The sequence below is a fragment of the Hypanus sabinus genome, chromosome 19, assembly GCF_030144855.1.
Source record: "Hypanus sabinus isolate sHypSab1 chromosome 19, sHypSab1.hap1, whole genome shotgun sequence".
Lineage (NCBI taxonomy): Eukaryota > Metazoa > Chordata > Chondrichthyes > Myliobatiformes > Dasyatidae > Hypanus > Hypanus sabinus.
In genome coordinates, this window is record NC_082724.1 from 17,923,828 (window position 1) to 17,945,146 (window position 21,319).

Consider the following 21,319-nt stretch of genomic DNA (forward strand, 5'->3'; position numbering starts at 1 on the left):
TGTCTACATGGACTTCAGTGAGGCCTTTGAAAAGGTCCCACATGGGAGGTTAGTTAGGAAGATTCAGTCGCTAGGTATACATGGTGAGGTAGTAAGTTGGATTAGAAATTGGCTCAATGGGAAAAGCCAGAGAGTGGTAGTGGAGGATTGCTTCTCTGAATGGAGGCCTGTGACTAGCGGTGTGCCACAGGGATCAGTGCTGGGTCCATTGTTATTTGTCATCTGTATCAATGATCTGGATGATAATGTGGTAAATTAGATCAGCAAATTTGCTGATGATACAAAGATTGGTGTAGAGGACAGTGAGGAAGGTTTTCAAAGCTCGCAGAAGGATTTGGACCAGCTGGAAAAATGGGCTGAAAAATGGCAGATGGAGTTTAATACAGACAAGTGTGAGGTATTGCACTTTGGAAGGAAAAAATAAAGTAGAACATACAAGGTAAATTTAGGGCACTGGGGAGTGCAGTAGAGCAGAGGGATCTGGGAATACAGATACAAAATTCCCTAAGAGTGGCATCACAGGTAGATTTTGGTACATTGGCCTTTATAAATCAAAGTATTGAGTATAAGAGTTGGAATGTTGTGAGGTTGTTTAAGACATTGGTGAGGCCATATCTGGAGTATTGTGTGCAGTTTTGGTCACCAAATTACAGGAAGGATATTAATAAGGTTGAAAGAGTGCAGAGAAGGTTTACAAGGATGTTGCCAGGACTTAGAAACTGAGTTACAGAGAAAGGTTGAATAGGTTAGGACTTTATTCCCTGGAGTGTAGAAGAATGAGGGGAGATTTGATAGTTTATAAAATTATGATGGGTATAGACAGAGTGAATGCAAACAGGCTTTTTCCACTGAGGCTCGGGGAGAAAAAAACCAGAGGACATGGGTTAAGGGTAAAGGGGGAAAGTTTAAAGGGAATATTAAGGGGGGGGGGCTTCTTCACAGACAGAGTGGTGAGATTGTGGAATGAGCTGCCCGATGAAGTGGTAAATGCGGGATTACTTTTAACATTTAAGAAAAACTTGGACAGGTACATGGATGAGAGGTGTATGGAGGGATATGGTCCAGGTGCAGGTCAGTGAGACTAAGCAGAAAAATGGTTCAGCACAACCAAGAAGGGCAAAAGGGCCTGTTTCTGTGCTGTAATGTTCTATGGTTCTTGGGTAATTTCCATTTGTAGCATGTGTCCAAAAATTTAGTTTATGTTCCATGGCTCCTGAACCATCTGTTAAGCAGAGTAGCTACCTTCTATCTTGTCTAAACCAGTATCAACTGTCAACTCTCATCTTGGTCTTTTCTGCACTAAGGTGAACAGCCTCAGCTTCTTCTCTATGGCTTTATACCCAAAATCCATTATTCCTGTAATCATTCTACTGATATAATTTCTGCACCATCTTGTCAGACCTTCATATCTTCAATAATTCATTTATGGCTCGAACAATGTCTGGCTGCTGAGTTCCTCCGGCCTTTTATGTCTGATGTTTTTCTTGGGTTTGTACTCTGTTCATCACAATATCAAGCCGAAGATGCCATATATTCTATCGACCACCCTTTTTACCTGTTTGCTGTTATTAATTTACCTGTTTATATAGGAGTTCAGGAGTCAAACATTTTAAGTTAGAATTGAAGAAAGAGATGATGCTGTTTGACAAGGTAGATGTGTGTCACAGGAAGTGGTGAGTGACAGAAATAAATGATTGAGTCACTTCCTCAGTTTTGCCGCCTATAATTTAGTCACGCAACATCAAAAATTATGTTACACTTCCATTCGTGATCAGTTTTAATGTAGTCTGTAGGGAATATTTCTTCTATATTAGTGTTATCCATGAAACAAAATGAAAGGTGTTGTGCATTTCCATCACCTTAAATAATTCATGGAAATATTTAGAAAAATCATTAAACTATAATATTTTAACATATACATAATAAATCAAAAAAATCCTGAACTTCTAAAGGAGTTTTGTAGTTGTATTTGTAGTTCTTCAGTGCCATCATTTATTAAACCATATATACATATTATAATCATATATAAATCATACAATACACTGTAATTTCTGTGTTGAACCTGCACAAACAGACCTGAAGATAATTGAGCTATAGTCAAACAGAGAGAAAAAGCATAATAAAAATATAATACAAAACATGACAGCTGAAATTAAAGGGAACTGAAGATAATATAAAATTGATTCTTTAACATGTGAAATTCATGCAACCAAACATGAATTACTGCATCATATGTAGATAGTTAGATTAGAGATGATGATTTCACTTTCAGTATTGAACTAGAATGCCCCTTAAAACAATGAGCAGAATATCATTATACAACCATGAAATCAACAGGGAAGTGTGACTATCTACCACTTCACACTCCAAACAACCCCCTTCAATTATGTTATTGAGTTGGAATCCGGCACAAATGGTACTTAGTTGCTAGTATTTAATATCCTTAAAAAGTCAATTTTCAGCAGGAGCTTAGTGAGAGGCATTTGAGTTGTTTTGATGAAGACTCAACACTGATTTGAATTGTGTATGTAACGGGGATACATAAGTAATCACAAGGGACTTTAAATTCTGCACAGACTCAGCAAATCAAATTATTACATATCCTTATCTCTTAACAATTTAGAAAAATACTCAGCATTTTCTGCTTTACTTCTGTAGAGAGTATTCTTACATCTTTTTACACTGCATTCCATTGATCATAATGTTCCCACACACTAGTGTAAAGGGGGTTTCTTCTTTTTTCTTTGTTACTGTTGGGAAAGGGCTTCTTTGTTTTGTTAAAAGCAGGAATGTTTCTTTGTTGCGAGAGAGTGCTGGAAGCTTGTTTGGGTTAAAATTTACTGATAACGAGAATTGTATTCCTTTGTAAACCAAATGGGGATTAATGTTCTTTCTTCTGAGTCTGTAAGCTTTTGTTGACGGGCTTTTGGGCAGATCAGCGCGAGGGGGTGAGAGAGAGAAAGAGGACGCTATGCTGTAAGCTGGGCGAGGAACGGACCCCAAGCAGGGGTCCGAGGCCAGGGGGTACTCCGAGGAGGGGGGGGATGAAGCTAGATGTGCTTGGTTGACCACTCGGAGGGTCCTGAGCTGCGAGTCGAGGAGTTCGGAGGGGATCGAATGGTGGCCAGAAGCCTTCAGTAATTGAGCTCCAATGGTTGTGCACTTTGGACTTTGATAAGTTTGGCGCCTTTTCTTTATTTTTTCTCTTCATATATACTGTATCGTTATTAATCACTTAGTTATAGTACCCTTTATAAATTGTACTCATTTAATCGCTTATGGTGTACTGTCTGTTTTTGGGCGAGGCGGGGACATCACACAGCATCCATACCAGCTGATTACCCAGTTTGGCGGGGCTGAAGGCTGCTCCCCCTAGACGAGAACGAGCTGAGCGAGCCTGAGGTGACCCAGGGGGTTACATAATGTTCCCACACACTTGGCTTCTCCCCATGAAGCCTTTTTGTATCCTCATCACTACTTGCACTCTCACTTACTTTTGCATCAGACCTGGAAAAATGACACTTAGTCCCATCAGTCAAACCATTTGACAAAACTTCTGAATAGCTGGGGCATAGGCACTGATCTCAGCAATACCTAAGAATTGTCATTTACTTCTACAACTGGCTTTGTCTGTTGATCAGCTCTCAATCCATGCTGGTATATGATTCATAAAACTTCTGTTTGCAAATCTGAGGAGCTCAAGTACATAGTCCCCTGAAAGTGGAGTCACAGGTAGAAAAGGTGGTGAAGATGACTTTTGGCATGCTGACCATCATCAGAGCATTGAATATGAAGATTGGGAGGTCATGGTATAGTTGTACAAGGCACTGGTGAAGTCATATTTGTAATATTGTGTTCACTTTTGGTTGCCCTGCTATGGGAAAGATATTATTAAATTGGAAGGAGTGCAAAAAACAATTACAAGGATGCTTTCAGAAATTAAGGCATTGAGTTTTGGGGAGAAGTTGGATAAGCTAGGACCTTATTCCTTGGAGTGTGGTAGACTGAGAGGTGATCTTATAGAAGTGTATAAAATCATGAAAGGCAGAGATAGGGTGAAATCACTTCCGTTTTTTTACATGTATAGAGGTACAGTAAGGGAATTTTCTTGCATATATTTCATACAGATCAATTCAATAAAACACTGTGTTGGGGTAGTACAAAGTAAAACAATGACAGAGTGCAGAATAAACTGCTACTGTCATGGGGAAAGTGCACTGCAGATAAACAATAAGGTGCAAGGCCATAACAAGGTAGATTATGAAGTTAAGAATATTCAATAGAGAGCTCATTCGATTGTCTAATGGCAGTGGAATAGAAGCTGTCCTTGAGCCTGGAGGTATGTGCTTTCATGCTTTTGTACCTTCTGCCTGATGGAAGGGGGGAATAGAGAGAATGTCTGGGGAGATTGGGTTCTTGAATATGCTGCCTGCCTTCCCAAGACAGGAAGAAGTGTAGACAGAGTCAGTGGAGGGGAGACTGGTTTTCATGATGCGCTGATTGCGTCCACAACTCTCTGCAGTTTCTTGCGGTTCACAGGCAGAACAGTTGCCGGACCAAACCATAATGCATCCAGATAGGATGTTTTTCAATGGTGCATCAGTAAAAATTGGTCAAGGTCAAAGGGGACATGCCAAATTTCCTGAGGAAGCAGGAGCTGGTGAGCTTTCTTGGCTGTGGGCTTGGACCAGGACAGGTTATTAGTGATATTCACTACTAGGAACTTGAAAGTTCTCAGCCTCAGCACCATTGATGTAAACAGGAGCTTGCTTATAACCCATCTTTCTGAAGCCAATAGTAATTTATTTTGCTGACATTGAAAGGAAGGTTGTTGTCATGACACCAAGTCATGAGGCTCTCTCTCTTCCTTGCTGTTTTCCAACTCATTGTGATTTGAGGATATGGTCCACTGTGGTAGTATCACCTGCAAACTTGTGTATGAAATAAGAGCAGAATGCAATCATGAGTATATAGGCAGTAGAGTTGGGGCTGAGGATGCTGCCTTGTGGTGTACCAGTGTTTCATAGAGGTGCTGCTGCCTGCCCTTATTGATTACAGTCAAAGATCCAGTTGCAAAGGGAAATGTTAAGTCCCTGGTCTAGGAGTTTGCAGGAATTATAGTATTGAAGGTGAAGCTGTAATTGATATACAACAGTCTAACATTACTGTCCAGGTGCTCCAGATAAGAATGTAAAGCCAGGGAGATGGCATAGATTTAAGGTAAGAGGGGAACGTGGGGCATTTTTTTTTGCACAAAGGATGGTGTGTATGTGGAATGATCTGTTAGAGTAGGGGTTCCCAACCTGGGGTCCACAGACCCCTCGGTATATGGTAGAGGTCCATTGTATAAAAGAAGTTTGGGCACCCCTGTATTAGAGGAAGTCATGAACCAGGTACATTAAAAACTTTTAAGTCAGTCAGATAGGTGCATGGCAAGGAAACACTTAGAAGGTTATAGGCAAAATCTGGAACATGGAATTAGCTTGGAATGAGCATCTTGGTCAGTACTGACCAGATGGGCTGAAGGGCTTGTTTCCACGTTTGACAGCATGCACAACAGCTCTGCTGGGTAGATGGGAAAAATGCTTGAAGCTGATTCCGCCGCCCCCAAGAAGTGCAAAATCAATTATCAGTCACAAAGTAAGAGATACTTCCTTTAAGATTGAGATGAAGTGACATTTCTTCAAATGTTGGCATATATTTTGATTTCTTTACCCTGCAGGGCTGAAGATCCCCAGTTAATGGCCAATGGTTTATTATTGTGGTAAGTTGCGAAATACATTGAAAAGATTTGTTTTGCAATGCCCTCCAGATAGGTCATTCTAAACAAAAGTACATTGAGGTAGTTCAAAAGGAAATCCAGTAACAGATGCAGAAAATAGTGTTACAATCAGAGAAAGCACGTGTAGGCAGAAAATAAGCTGCAAGAACCATGACAAGCTAGACTGAGCGATCAACAATTTATCATTCAAAAGGACCATTGAAGAGTCGTATAACAGGATAGAAGCATCTACTGTGTTAATCCCCTCCATAGATGCTGTCTGATTTGCTGAAGTCCTCCAGAATTTTGTGTGTGTTGCTCAAGAGTTCCAGTAACCACAGTGTTTTAGGAAAGAAGACATTCTTCCTGCTTGACGATTCGTGTTATGAAGCTTTCCTGTAATTACATTCAAAGCAGTGGTTCGATTTCTGGATATTAGAGAAATTAAAGGACATGGGGCGTATGGGAGTCAGCTATGGTATTGCTGAATGGCAGAACATCCCGTTTAAAATTTGAGCGGAATAATAATAAAAAAAACTTATAATAGTTGATGGTAAAGAAATCCTTGCAGACTTGAGGAGCTTTGGGAAGTCAGTGGTGAAACTGTAATTTCTGCACCATTAATCGTTTTGTAATACCTTCCCAGATCTGCGGACACACTGGGCACGTAAATGCCGAGTTCGATCACACAAAGGAGTGATGGCGAGAGCTGCAGCCTGTGGTAACTTTGCAACTTCCCTCCGCCTTTCGCACGGTCTGAACCGAGCGGCTGAGGCCGAAGTGAGCGCAGGCTCCGGTGTTGCCTCCGTGACGTTTGGCTGTGCGCACAATTGGCGTGAGGCGGTGCGTGATGAGAGCGCACTGAGCCCGCAGCGGACTCGCAGCGCAGCCCTCACTTTCCGGGCGCTCCAGCACAGCATGACCTTTCAAAGGTGAAAGCGGATCAGTGTTCCGAGGAGCGGATTCTGCCTCGCCTGCGGAATCGAGCCGCGGCGGGGAAGCCGGACTGGATTTGCAGCCTCCGTGAGCCCCCGGTCTGTCCTGCCAGCTTGGGTTTTACAATCGACAGGCCCCGGGAGCGGATTGCCACGGTTGTTGTGGATGTCAGCACCTGGTCCCGACAGGTATGCGCCCCCGGTACACTTCAGAGCACTCTAGGTTTGTCCAAAAGTGTTGTTACCCCCGATTGCGTAAAGCGTCTGTTGTTTATTTCCCGAACGGGGGCGTTGAACTCGTGCACTTGTACGCAGGCTGCAATTCATCATGGGATTTGTAGTCTTCCCGACAGTTTTTGTATGTGGACGCCACCTGTAGCATGGAGAATAGTTAGATTGGACCAGTAATAAAAACGTATTTTAATTCTTTGTTTCCAATCACATTTGTATGTTGATCATGGTTCAAAAATAGGAAATAAATATTCGTTTTGGTGTAAGCGTATATATCTAGGGCGTTTATACTTCATAGGATATGATGTTGGTGCTTGCTTCTATTGGGCGAGCAGAAGTTGTGCCGGGAGACTTGGCATTTAAATGGGAAATGGGGCAAATGGACAGAACATTTAAATAAACACGAGAGAAAGGGGGAGGAATGGAATATAGAGAGCTAGTTTTTGGGTTACAAATAATATTCCAAAGGGATGTTCGAGTATACAATGTAACAAAGATAACAGATCTAGTATCGGTTGTAGGAAGTAATATTACCAAACTAGAATCGTAACTTTGTGGCACACTGACACATTTACACATCCCATTTTTATTCTCTTCCCATTACCACTCACAAGAGAAGGCCTACAGATGCTGGAAATTAAAAAACACACACACACACACACACACACAGAGACACACACACACACACACACACACACACACACACACACACACACACACACACACACACACACACACACACACACACACACACACACACACACTCGGGGTTTCAGACCAAGACGTTCATCAGGACCACTCTAGATTGTACCACCCAACTACTCACTATTAGCATTTCACCTACCAACTTGCATGTCTTTGGGGGTGTGGAATGAATCTAATTGGGTTGAAAAGTGTATGTGCAGACACACCACACACAGTTCTCCAGAATATCATTAATCTGAGTAAATACAGAGATAAAATAAATTGAATGGAGATTTGTAAAGGATAGTTAAGAGCAGCAGAATGAGACTCACCAAACAGCTCCTTCAAATAATCTGGCATAGTTACACAAAATGTCTGTTTCCAATTAGTGTTTACATCTCTCAACATAGTTACCTCTAGAGACTTGAGAAGTCCTTCGAGCCTGAAATACAATGGGTGATTTTTAATTTCCACATACACTGGGCGAAGCAAACAGCTTAATCATGAAGAAAGTGCATTTCTGGAATGCATTTGGAATATTCTGATGGAACACTACTTTGGAGTTCCTAAAGGTTGCTCCAGTTTTAGAAGTGAACAATTGTTTATTAATAACTGAAGTTCACGACCACAACTATCACTTTTTTTTGGTGCTAAATTTGAAATGTAAAACTTGTCACCAATGAAAGTGTATTTAAATAAGACTTACAATATACATTGACAATCACTAACTGGCTGAATTGTTAAATGGTAACTTTTCTAAAAGATCGAGTGAACTTTATTTTAATTAAATGACCATAGGGAAATGGGGTTGAGGTGTTTGAATAACCATCGCTCAAACATAAGGCAAGCAGTTGATAATTCAATGATTAGAATAAAAATGTGATGTATGATTTTATCTGTTTTGATTTGTGTACAATATTCCTCTGGGATGTTTACAAATTTGGATCACTAATATAGATTGAGCATCCCTTATCTGAAATTCCACCACAGACAGTTCTGAGAAGTGACCTCGTACGTAATGAACAGGAGGTAATGAAAAATAGAAAAACACGGCATAAAATGAAACATGAAGATCTCGAGCGTGTATTGAAAGAGTGGATTCGTCTTGTGTTCTATGCTGATTGTGAAACAAGTAAAAATCTATCACAATGAACTGAAAATTGAAAGGTAATTGTGAATCTTCTGCAGGCTTGTTGCAGAAGTTTAAGAAGAAGCACAGCATTAAGTTTTTAAAGATTTGTGGTTATAAAGCATCTACTGATCATAAAGCAGCAGAGAAATTCATTGAGTTTGCCAAGATTGTCGCAGATGAAAATCTAACACTCTGAACGGCTACATCAGTACATATGTGTGGTGAACAACTGTCAGCCAAACTCTGCACGTAAATTCAGAGTAGGGAATGATGGCAATGCCAAACAACCACTGACTGCCTATCTGGGTGGCCAAGGTAGTGATAGCTTACCTTTCTGATGATTCAAAGTACGCATTTTTTCATGTACAAAATTTTTTAAAATATTATGCAAAACTACCTTCTGGGTATATGTATAAGCTGTATACGTAATGTAAATGGATTTTACGTTTAGACTTGGGTCCCATTCCCAAGTTATCTCATTATATAGATGCAGATATTCCAAACTTCAGGAAAAAAATTGAAATCTGAAATACTTCTGGCCCCAAGCATTTTGGATAAGTGGTGCTCAACTGTATGAGAAAATTACTAATATGATAACTAGGTTAATTAGCTTTAATTCTGCTTTCAAGAATGGAAACAAATTAACTTAGTTACCTTTTTTGGCAAGTTTTGGTGGATCATTTTGGATTGATGCCTTTTTTATATTGCTACTTTTGCACTGATCCGTTAAACAAAGTATGATTCTTAGAAGAATATTGGAGTCAGTTGATTATGTAGGCAATACAAAAGCCAGAGTTTAATGAGTTACATACCAACCATTGAACTTAACTATTGAAATTGTAATTCACTTTAAAGCCATAGATTTCAGTTAATGTAACTGCAGAACTCAATAATTTCAAGGGCAAGATTTCAACAAACATGCATTTTCTGAACATAATGCTGTAAATGGCATCGGTTATGTCCAGAACAAGCCAAGGACCGTACTGCATTGTCTAGGAATGCGACATAACTGTCTTTTACCACACTCTCGTCCAGTCAATTAATTTGCTATTTCACAGATTGAAAGGAAACTACATTATAGTACTTAAATTTCAGATTTTTTTAGAGGTCAGTTGATCTGGATTGAAGTCATTGAGTTCAGACCTGAACATAGTGACTGGGGAAATTAAATTTTTACCTTTATTAATAATTGGATGAAAAGATATTATCAGCTTTGACAATTATGAGAGTTCCAGATTGTTTAAAACCCCCTGTGGTTGTGATGTCCTCCAGGGAGTGGAATTTACCTGATTTGGCATACATTAAATTCCAATCCCATGCCACTGTGGTCCATTTTTTGTTACTGGTTTAACAAGCTACTCTCCTATCAAATTGCTACAATAAACAGTAATAAGAATAAAACTAAGTCTGCTATCATTGCCCTGGTTACATTGTGTAGGCTGCATCATTTGCATGCCTGATGTTAGGCACTCTATTCTGGGTTCTGCATGATGAAGAGATTACTAGGTGAATAGATAAAGGGACGCTCCCAAAGCATTGCTGAAGCTCAGTTAACCTCTTAGTCATTTGCTTACATACTGGTTGCATCGTGGCCTGGTATGGAAATACTAATGCCCAAAAATGGAAAACCCTACAAAGAGTGGTGCCCGCAGCCCAGTCATCACAGGCAAAGCACATCTGGAACCATCATCAAGGGCCCCTACCATCCAGGCCATGCTCTCTTCATACTGCTGCCATTGGGATGGATGGACAGGAGACGAGTACCACAACACCAGGTTCAGGAAGAGTTATTACCCTACAACCATCCGGCCCCTGAACCAGTGTGGACAACTTCACTCACCTCAACTCAGAACTTTCAAGTATCCTACAACTCATGTTCTCAGTATTATTTACTTATGTATCACATTTTACCTTCTTTTACACATTGGTTGTTTATCACTGTGTGTGTAGTTTTTCATTGATTCTATTGTATTTCTCTGTTCTATGAACGTCTGCAAGAAAGTGAATCTCGATGCACCTTGTGGTGGCATATAGAACTTTGATAATGAATTTAATTTGATTTAGGCTCTTGGGCATTGCACTTTAATTTTGTGGCTTGATGTGTCTCATGAAGTCGATGCAGAAGCAGCTGACTCCTCGGTAGATGGCAGTTGATAGGTGAATGGGCAGGTGGATGGGTAACTTGCGACATTGTCCACTATTTCTGTTATTTCTGCCTCGGTGCTCTTGGTCCATGGACTCCATTTGGAATACTCTTTCTCCATCTTGAGAGATTATGGGCTGGATATTCCCAGGAATAAATATGAATATGTACTGCATTTCTTCAAGAAAGCATTGAGCATACACTTGAAACATCGAGTCATATACCACAGAAACAGACCTTTCAGCTTATCTAACCATGCCAGCCAAGATATCTGTATGAGCCGGTCCCTTTGCCTTCTAGCCACCCAGTAATCTCATGCCATGGCAGATCTCAGAATAGAGTCTGATGTCAGATGTGTGATGATTTGACTTACTCAGTGCCAGCTGATGGTATAATTACAGTCTTTTACTAGTGTCTCACCGATATCCAGGAGGCCACAATGAGTCCCATCTTCCTGCCATCCCACCAGGGACAGAGTTCCTTTTGTCCTCACCTGTCACATGACCAGCCTCCACATCCAGCACATAATCCTCCGTAACTTTCACCATCTCCAACGGGATTCCACCACAAAGCACATCCTTCCCTCCCCTCCACCCCCCCTCCCACAAATTTCTTCTTTCTGCCAGGATCACTCCCCATGTGACTCTCTCCTTGTCCTTTTGTCCCTCCCCACCGATCTCCCTCCTGGCACTTGTCCTTGCAAGTGGAACAAGTGCTACACATGCTCAAGCACCTCCTCCCTCACTACCATTCAGGGCCCCAAACTGTCCTTCTGGATGAAGCGAAACTTCGCTGATAAAACGGGGTCATCTACTGTGTCTGGTGCTCCTGGTGTGGCCTCCTGTGTATCATTGAGACCTGATATAGATTGGGAGATTGCTTCACCGAGCATCTACACTCTATCCACCAGAAAAAGCAGGATCTCCCATTTTAATTCCACTTCCCATTCTGACATGTCAGTCCATGGCCTCCCCTACTGTCATGATGAGGCCACACTCAGGTTGGAGGAGCAACACCTTGTACTCCTTCTGGGTAGCCTCCAGCCTAATGGTATGAACGCTGATTTCTCAAACTTCTGGAAATGCCCCCTCCCCTCCTTCACCATTCCCCAATCCCATTTCCCTCTCTCGCCCTATCTCCTTAACTGCTCCTCACCTCCCTCTGATGCTTCTCTCCCTTCACTTTCTTCCATGACCTTCAGTCTTTTCCTATCAGATTCCCCCTTCTCCAGCCTCGTCTCTCTTTCACCAGTCAACTTCCCAGCTCTTTATTTCACCCCTCCCTCATCTTCCCGCCTCCCCCCCCCCCCCAGGTTTCACCTGTCACCCTTGTGGTTCTCCCTCCCCTTGCCCCTCCTTTGACTCCTCATCTTTTTTTCTCCAGTCCTGATGAAGGGTCTTGGTCCAAAATGTTGACTGTACTCTTTTCCATAGCCACTGCCTCGCCTGCTGAGTTCCTCCAGCTTTTTGTGTGTGTTTCAGTGAATTAGCTGCTATGTTAAAGACAGGACTTCCACAACTGTGATCTCAGAATCACAATGCTGCATGCTAGTGAGGCCAGAAGTAGGAAGATGGTATAGTTTAACATGTGACTAAGGAGATGGTGCAGGAGGGAGGACACCAGATTTTTGGATCATTGAGCTCTCTTCCAGGGAAGATATGACCTGTACAGAAGGGACGGTTTGCACCCGAACTGGAAGGGGACTAGTGGGAAGGTTTGCAAGTGTTGCATGATTAAAACTAGAGTTGCAAAGGGGTGGGACCCAGAATGCCCAAATAGAGAGTGGGTTGTTGTGGAGAAAGAGGATAAGCTTACATACAAGGTTAGGAATCAAAATGTTGAGCATGTTGGGACCAATGTTGTGAGCTGCATATATCTCAATGCAAGGAGTACTGTAGGCCAATGAGCTTAGGACATGGATCAGCATGTAGAATTATGACATTGTAGCCATTAGTGAGACTTGGATGCAGGAAGGGCTGCACTGCCAGCTTTACTGGAGTTCCATGCTTTAGACATCATAGAGTTGGAGGGATTAAAGGAATGGAGGTGGCAATACTCACGGCAGTGCTCAGTTAGGACAGACTGGAGTGCTAATCTATTGAAGCTTTATGGGTAGAACTAACAAATAAGAAAGGTACAACCACGATAACAGGATTATATTATAGAACTCCCAGCAATTTGCGGGATTTAGAGGAGCAAATCTGTACAGAGGTTGCAGACTGCTGCAAGAAACATATAATAACATAATTGTCATAGTAGGTGATTTTAACTTTTCACATATTGACTGGGACTCTTGTACTGTAAAAGGATTATCGTAGATGGGAACGAATTTGTCAAATGTGTTCAGGTAAGTTCCCTTAATCACTGTATAGAAGTCACAACTAAAGAGAGGGAGATACTGGATCTGCTATTAGGGAATTAGACAGAGCAGGTGACAGAAGTTTGTGTCATAAAGTTCTAGAGATCATAATTTCAAGGTAATTATGGAAAAGGATAGGTCTGGTCCTTGGGATAGGATTCCAAATTGGAGATGGTATCAGAAAGAATCTGGCAAGTGTGAATTGGGACAGGCTGTTTCCTGGCAAGGGTCCTCTTGGTAAGTGTGAGGCCTTCAAAAGGGAGAGTTTTGAGAGTACAGTGTTTGTATGTGAGAATGAAAGGCAAGGATAAGGTTTATTGAACCATGGTTTTTGAGAGATATGGAGGCCTTGGTTAAGAAAAAAGAAGGTGCATAGCAGGTATAGACAGGCAGGAACAAATGAGATACTTGAGTTGCAGAAATGCAAGAGAACACTTAAGGAAATCAGGAGGGCTAAAAGAAGGCATAGCTTGCTGCAGCAGGCAAGGTGAAGCAGAATCCTCAGGGCTTCTACACAAATATATTAAGAGCAAAAGGATAGCAAGGAACAAATTTGGTGCTCTGGAAGATCAGAGTGGTAATCAATGTGGAGCTGAAAGAGGTGGGGGAGATCTTAAATGGATTTTTTTGCATCTATTTATTTGGGGGACGGACAGAGTCTGTAGATGTGAAGAAATGCAGCAGGGAGGTCATGGAACTATACATATTGTGGGGGTTGGTGTTTGTTGTCTTGAGGCAAATTAAAGCTGATGAATCTCCAGTGTCTGACATGGAGCTTTCTCAGACCCTGTGGGAGGTGAGTGCAAAACTTAGAGGGGCTGTAGCACTTAAAACATCCTTAGCTACGCGTGAAGTGCCAGTGGATTTGTGGACAGCTGTTGTTGTTTAGTTGTTTAAGAAAGGCTTTTAGAATAAGCCAGGAAATTACATGCTGGTGAGCCTGACAGAAGCGGTGTGAATGTAATTGGAAGGCATTCTAAGAGACCAGATATACTGTATATGTATCTGGATAAATAGGGTCTGATTAAGGTTAGTCAACATGGCTCTTTGCTTGGTGAATTGTGTCTAACCAATCTTCTAGTTTTTTGAGGAAGTTAACAGGAAAGTTGATGAAGGCGGGATAGTGGATGTTGTCTACATGGACTTTAGCAAGGCCTTTGACAAGGTTCTGCGTGGGAAGTTGGTCAAGAAGGTTCAGTCGCTTGGCATTCAAGATCAGGTAGTAAATTGGATTAGTTGTTGGTTTCACGGGAGACGCCAGAGAGCGGTAGTAGTTGATTGTCTCTCTGTCTGGAGATCTGCGACTAGTGGTGTGTTGCAGGGATTGGTGCTGGGTCTGCTGTTGCTTATCATCTGTAACAAGGTTCTTGATAATGTGCTGAACTGGTTCAGCAAATTTGCAGGTGACACCAAGATCAGGGGTGCAGTGGACAGCAAAGAAGGCTAATCATGGCTTGCAGTGCAATTTGGACCAGCTGGAAAAATGGACTTAAAAATGGCAGATGAAATTTAATACAGACAAGTGTGAGGTGTTGCACTTTGAAAGAGCCAACCAGGGTAGATCTTACAAGGTGAACGGTAGGGCACTGAGGAGTGCGGTAGAATAGAGGGATCCGGGAATATACAAGGGATGATTGATAAGTTCATGGCCTAATGTAGAAAGACTCAGTTTTAGAAGACCTAGCACACTTATTTTTCAACATAGGCCCCCCCCCCACCCACATTTACACACACAGTCCAGCGGTCATGGAGCATACGGATCTTGGACCTCCAGAAAGTATCACAGCAGGGGTAATTGATAAGTTTGTGGCCTAAGGTAGAAGGAGATGAGTTATTAACTTCAAACATTGCATAATCGCTCAAAGAGTTGACCTGCAAGTGCATGTAACGAGAGCTGTATAACTCAAGTCCTTCTACCTTGGGCCACAAATTTATCAATCACTCACCTGTGGACACTTTCTAGAGGTCCAAGATCCGTATGCTCCACGTCCGCTGGACTTAGTGTGTAAATGTAGGAGAGGACTATGTTGAAAAATAAATGTGTTAGGTTTTCTAAAATTGACTCCTTCTACATTAGGCCATGAACTTATCAATCACCCCTTGTAGATACACAATTCCTTGAAAGTGGTGTCACAGATAGGTAGGGTCATAAGGAAAACTATTGACACATTGGCCTTCAGAAATCCAAGTATTGAGTACAGGAGTTGAGATATTATGTTGAAATTGTATAAAACATTGGTGCGGCCTAATTTGAAGTACAGTGTGCAGTTTTGATCATCTACCCACAGGAAAGATATAAATAAGTTTGAAAGAGGCACAGAAAATTTACAAGAATATTGCTGGGACTTGAGGTCCCAAGTTACAGGGAAAGATTGAATAGGTTAGGGCTTTATTCCCTAGAATGTAGAAAACTGAGGGAAGTTTTGATAGAGGTATACAAAATTATGAGGGGAAAGATAGGGTAAATGCAAGCAGGCTTTTTCCACTGTGGCGTGGGACAACAACTAGAGGTTATGGGTTAATGGTGAAAGTTGAAATGCTTAAGGAGAACATGAGGGGGATTTTCACAGTGCAAGTGGTGGATCTGGGGTCGATTTCAAGGTTTAAGAGAAATTTGTATAGGTATATAGATGGAAAGGGTACGGATGGTGCAAGGTGCAGGTTGATGGACTAGGCAGATAAATGGTTCAGCATGGATTAGATGGTTTGAAGGGCCTGTTTCTGTGCTGTAGTGTCTAGGACTCTAACATCATTATAAATCATAAGCATTCTGGACAAAATGGTTCAGGAAATCAGGAGCACCCTGAACATTGGAAATTGGATAATGCCACTACTTATTAAACTAGTTGGCCTCTGTAGCAAGCAACATGAAAGCCAGTACAAGGAATTTAAGTTCAGTTACTTGATCTTTTTGATCAGACACTGATTACAGGATTATGATATTCTTTGATCATTACATGGTTGTTGTAAAGATAGCAAACTGGGCCGATATTCCATTTTGGAAGAATGAGAATAAATCTCTTAAAAAAAGCACAGAGTTTCTATGGAATATTGGCAGGGGAGATGGAGAGTTACTGTTTCCCTAATTTGGGTGCATGGAATCAAACATCATGAGTTCACAAGATGTTACTGATTTTGGCAGAAATAAGAAATATTTCATCTCTGGGGCATTGGAGGCTCAGTCGCTGAGTGTCCAATATATTTTTAGATATTTTAAGAATCAAGGAATGTGAGGTCCGTGCAGGGAAGTGGCACTGAGCCAAATGATCAGTCATGATCTTATTGAAAGTCAGAACAAGCAAGAAGGGCCAAATAGTCCACTGCTACAATTTCTTATGTTCAGTTCTGCAAGAGATATTTTAAAAAATGTTCTTGTGCCTCAATGAAAATCACACACACACACAAAAAATGTGCTGGTAACACTTGGGGGGGGGGGGGGCAGCATCATTAGATGGAGAAACAGAGATAACTGTGAGGGATCTTTGACCTGAAAAGTTAACTCATTTCTCTTTCCATTGAAGTTGTCTGACCTGTTTTTTTTTTGTCCCTAGCAGTTTACTTTTCTGCCAAATTCAAGATTGTAATTTGATCATGTAATCTAGTTTTTGTTAGTAACACAATTGTATCATATGTCTGTCATTATTCTTTAAGCCGACACCTTCTTCACATTACTGTCACCATGAAGTCCATGGGCCAACCACAATTTAGTGTGGATTGCAAGAGTGCAGCAAGCACAACGCTTAAGGCTGATTTATACTTGTGTGTACAGGCTACGTTGCTGTAACCTTGATTTTCACTTCTGCGTTGCTCTACGCTGTAGCGAGCATGTGTTGGTGTGCGCCAAAACGCTAGTTGGCGGTGGGGTTTCTATGCCACTGTGTTGAGTTTCTTCGTGAGAGGCATGGACGAGGAAATGCATTTCAAACATTTTTGCATATAGGCAGGTAGATTTGACAATTTGGTTCGTCTATTTCGCATCGGTGTACGCAAGCCTACAAGCATGGCGGAGAAGAAGCAACCAGAAATGCGATGCTACCAAACGGACCAATCACAGTTGTTGCGGTCTGCGTCACTGCGACACATGAGTAACTTCTCTGGAGGGGTGCATGTCACCCTACAGTGTAGGGTACATGTTACCTACGGCGTCGATGTGACACACAGGTACAAATCAGCCTTTAAAATGAGGCACAAGCCTGGTAAAACTACAAAACTACAACAGAGGATTAAATATATGCTAATTCCATAAAGAATGCATCAGATCAAAAATTTGCAATCCTACCCTTCCTTGACATGAGTGGTAGTTAATGACTTAATGGAGGTTCTATGAATAACTGCATTCTCAACAATGGCATAGTTCAGTAAGCATATGCATAAGAAAAGGGTGATTTGCATCTGTATACTTCTGAATGTCTTCCATCCTGGTCTACTGCTGAGATTCTCACCACAGCGGAATCAAGGTTCCAGTAAATTTAGTTCACTCTATAAACTCATTAAGTATCCTGATTTACCAAAAGTTTATAGGCTTTAATGTCATCCTGGCAGTCATGCTCTAGTATGAACAGCATTCTGGCCAATCTGTACACCGACAACGTTAGCATATACCTGAAAACATTGAATATTTCTCGGGTATGTTGTTCAAAATTACTGATTGACTCCTGTTTGTTCAGTTATGGTGCCATCAGCCTACCATCAAACAGGAGTAATTGAAAGTACCAAGAGTGCAAGGGAAAATGCATGTAATACAAAGGAGACTAATTTAGCAGTAGCTTTTCACAACCTTGCTGTCTTGAATTATATCATAGCCAATGAAGCCCTCTTTTTAGGTAAATACATTTCCAAGTGATCAATTTTGTTTCTTGTTTGGCCTCTTCTGAAGAAGAAACAGCCTGTTAATTACCTTGGTGGTATGTTTAGTACCGAGTAAATGATCCCATCAGTGTCTCAGAGAAAGCTGCCTGTTTTCACTTCTCTCTGCAATCCTCTTTGTTTCTCTTAAACTGGACTCGCCCAGTGCTCTGCTGTGCAGCTTCCCATGTTGTACACTCCTTAAACGTGAGATCATGGGAAACTCTGATACCTGAAACCTAATTCACAACAACTTCCCTTCATTCATCAGAAACAATGGATTACTGCTCAAGGGGGTGATCTGGGAGTCCACTCAAGTGAGGCATAAAATAAGCCTGCAGGTATATAATTAGGAAGGTTGGTCTCTTCTGCGCAGAGCATTAGAAACAAAAACATGTAAGTAGTCTTGCAACATTTGGTGAATATTGCGCAACAGTTTTGCTCTCCTTATTTGTGGAGGGATTTATTTATATTGGAAGCAGTTTAGAGAATGTTCAGTTGTTGATTCCTGGGGTGAAGGGTTGTTTATGAGGGAACATGGAGCAGATTGTGCCCATACTCTCTGGAATTTAGAAGAATAAGGGGGAGGGGTGATCTTATTGAAATGTTCAAGTTATCTTTAGACAGAGACACAAATGGGCAGTGGAGGAGTGTCGATTATGTGCAGTTTAAATTGGCATCACGGCACTGACATAGTGGGCTGAATGGTTTTTTCCTCTGCTCTACTCTCCTGTGTTCTATGAAACATATGATTCTGAGGGTACTAAGAAAATATTTTCTCCCACGGTAGAATTCGGGAAAGTAATTCCAGAATAAAAGGTCTGGATTTTAAAATGGGGATGAGGAATTTCTTAAATAGTTGCTACAGAGTGCTGTAGAGACCAAATTGATGCGCCTATTCAAGATCAAGGTAGTTAGAGGTTTGATTCATGGTAGAGATGAGAATTATGGAGCTCAGTCTCAAAAGTAGAATGGAGACCCAAGACCAGATGGTCAGTGAATTGTAGAGCAACTCTGAGGGAACATGTAGTCGACTCCTGCTTCTATTTCTGCACGGCTGAAAATTCTCATCCTTGCTTCCATCTCTCTCCATAGCCTCAGCCTCCTTCGTTGTCCTTTCCTGTGTCTATGAGATATCAGCATTTTGAGCATCTTAACTTTAAATACCCTAACACTGGAGTCTTGGCTATAAGTTGCTGAAGCTCCAGACAATGGAAGTCCTTCCCTACTGCTCTCTGCATCTCTGCCCCCTTTAAAGATGTACCTTAAGCCCCTTTTTTTAAAATCGAAGCCAAACTTTTTTAATGCCATGAACTAATGCCTTTAAGCAAGGGTTCAGTCGACCCCAGGTTGGGAAACCCTCAGCATTCAGCCATTGCAGAAACATTTCTTTGTGTGGGTTGGTGTCAGTTTTTAGTAACTTCAAGAAAGGTTTGTTTTCTTTTTCAGGATTAACTAAAATAACAAGCATGTAAGAAAGAAGATGTCAGTGGAACAAAGCAGAAAGGAAAACAAGCTGTAAGTTATAATATAAAATACCAAGGTATATTTAATATTTGCAATTGGATATGAATGATAATTTTAGTATTAACTCATTTATCAATAACAATATGAAGTTAATATTAATAATATTTTTTGAACTAACTACATTTTCTGTGAGTTTACAATGCTGTGAGGAGCTATACTGTGTGAGATGGTCCTGTGTTCAAAGTATCAAAGTTGAATATATCGTCATATGCACAGGTGCAATGAAAAACTTACTTGCAGCTAACACCCCTTTGACTTGCTATTATTGAACCCAGATGTCTCCATATTTTCAGCCTTGATTTGGGGATTCGGTGATTTTGGTCAGGAGAGGATTGCTTTAAGTTTCCGGTCAATAATCCCAAATGTCTGTGGATTGTTAATAAAAATATAGTTGCCTTTGTTAACATTTTTAAATGTATCTATCTTTCTGATCCTTAATGTTTTACTGCTCATTTAAAGGCCACATAGAACCAACCTATACGTTGATTTTCCATCAACATTATGGCCTATCGTATATTCTCCTGATTACAATATTACATTCTTGGGCTTGGAAAAACTTCATCCTTTCGATTCAGGAAAATGGGGGAAAATTGTCAACTTTTTAAAAGGTATGCTTTGTTTTAAAGAATTTATTGTTTTGCAGATCAGATGAATTTTTAGTTAACCAATTTCTTCATAAATTACATTTTGTTTGTCATTGTTTTACATTGAAATGAATTTTATATTTGAGAGTATAGGACAGTGGATGATTGTAAGGCCACTTTATTAGGTACATGAGTGGAATATGTGTGGTTTTCTGCAGCTGTAGCCCAACCACTTCAAGGTTTAACATTTTGTGCATTGAGGATGCTCTTTTGCACACCGCTGTTGTAATGTGAGGTTGTCTGAGTTAGTGTTGCCTTCCTGTCAGCTTGAACCAGACTGGCCATTCTCCTCTGACTGCTCATTAACAAGCCATTTTTGCTCACAGCACTACCGCTCACTGGATGCTTTTTGTTTCTCGCTTCATTCTCTGTAAACACTAGAGACTGCTGAGTGTGAAAATTCCAGGAGGTCAGCTGTTTCTGAAATACTCAAAGCACCCTGTCTGTTAGCAACAACCATGCCACGGTTAAAATAACTTCAGTCACATTTCTTCCCCATTCTGATATTTGGTCTGAAGAACAATTGAACCTCTTGACTCTGCCTGCATGCTCTTATGCTCTGAGTTGCTGCCACATGATTGGCTGATTAGATATTTGCATCGCTGTGCAGGTGTACCTAATAAAGTATATTTCTTTAGAGCAGGGGTGCCCAACATTTTTTTGATATGACAGGAACCAGTACCATTAACCAAGGGGTCCATGGACTCCAGGCTGGGACCCCTGCTCTAGAAGAAGAAGGAGAACAGAAATAAAGTTCTGTTTGTTAGAGTCGGTCTTTAAATGAATTTTTGAAGCAAATTTTTGTCAAAAATGCTGTGCAGGTCATTACATTTTGTGTCTCTTGTACTTGTTTACTTCTTAGAAGAGATGATGATAAAGGATGAAACCATTGTAAAAGCCCTAGAAGCACAGGAAGATGACCTATTAGTTGTGCACTCAAAGCGGTACCTCAATAAACTGAAGGTAACTTGATTTCAGTGCTTTCTTCGTGTTTCTTATCTGTGCGTGGATCCACTTGAATTAAATTGAAGTGATCAATATCCAGTTTATTGTCATGT

General features: G+C 41.0%; 1 protein-coding gene across 2 annotated transcripts in view; it reads left to right on the forward strand.

Annotated features, from left to right (window-relative positions):
* Nucleotides 1-1,991: 1,991 nt before the first annotated feature.
* Nucleotides 1,992-21,319, forward strand: part of hdac11 (histone deacetylase 11) — a 106,368-nt gene continuing 87,040 nt past the window's right edge. Inside the window, exons 1-4 of one of the 2 annotated variants that reach the window (XM_059944106.1) lie at nucleotides 1,992-6,885; nucleotides 19,540-19,608; nucleotides 20,077-20,225; nucleotides 21,124-21,224. In XM_059944106.1, coding sequence (XP_059800089.1) covers nucleotides 19,574-19,608; nucleotides 20,077-20,225; nucleotides 21,124-21,224 — 285 coding nt within the window. In that variant the 5' untranslated portion in view covers nucleotides 1,992-6,885; nucleotides 19,540-19,573. The remainder of the gene's footprint in view (nucleotides 6,886-19,539; nucleotides 19,609-20,076; nucleotides 20,226-21,123; nucleotides 21,225-21,319) is intronic. The other variant, XM_059944107.1, reaches the window with a different exon arrangement.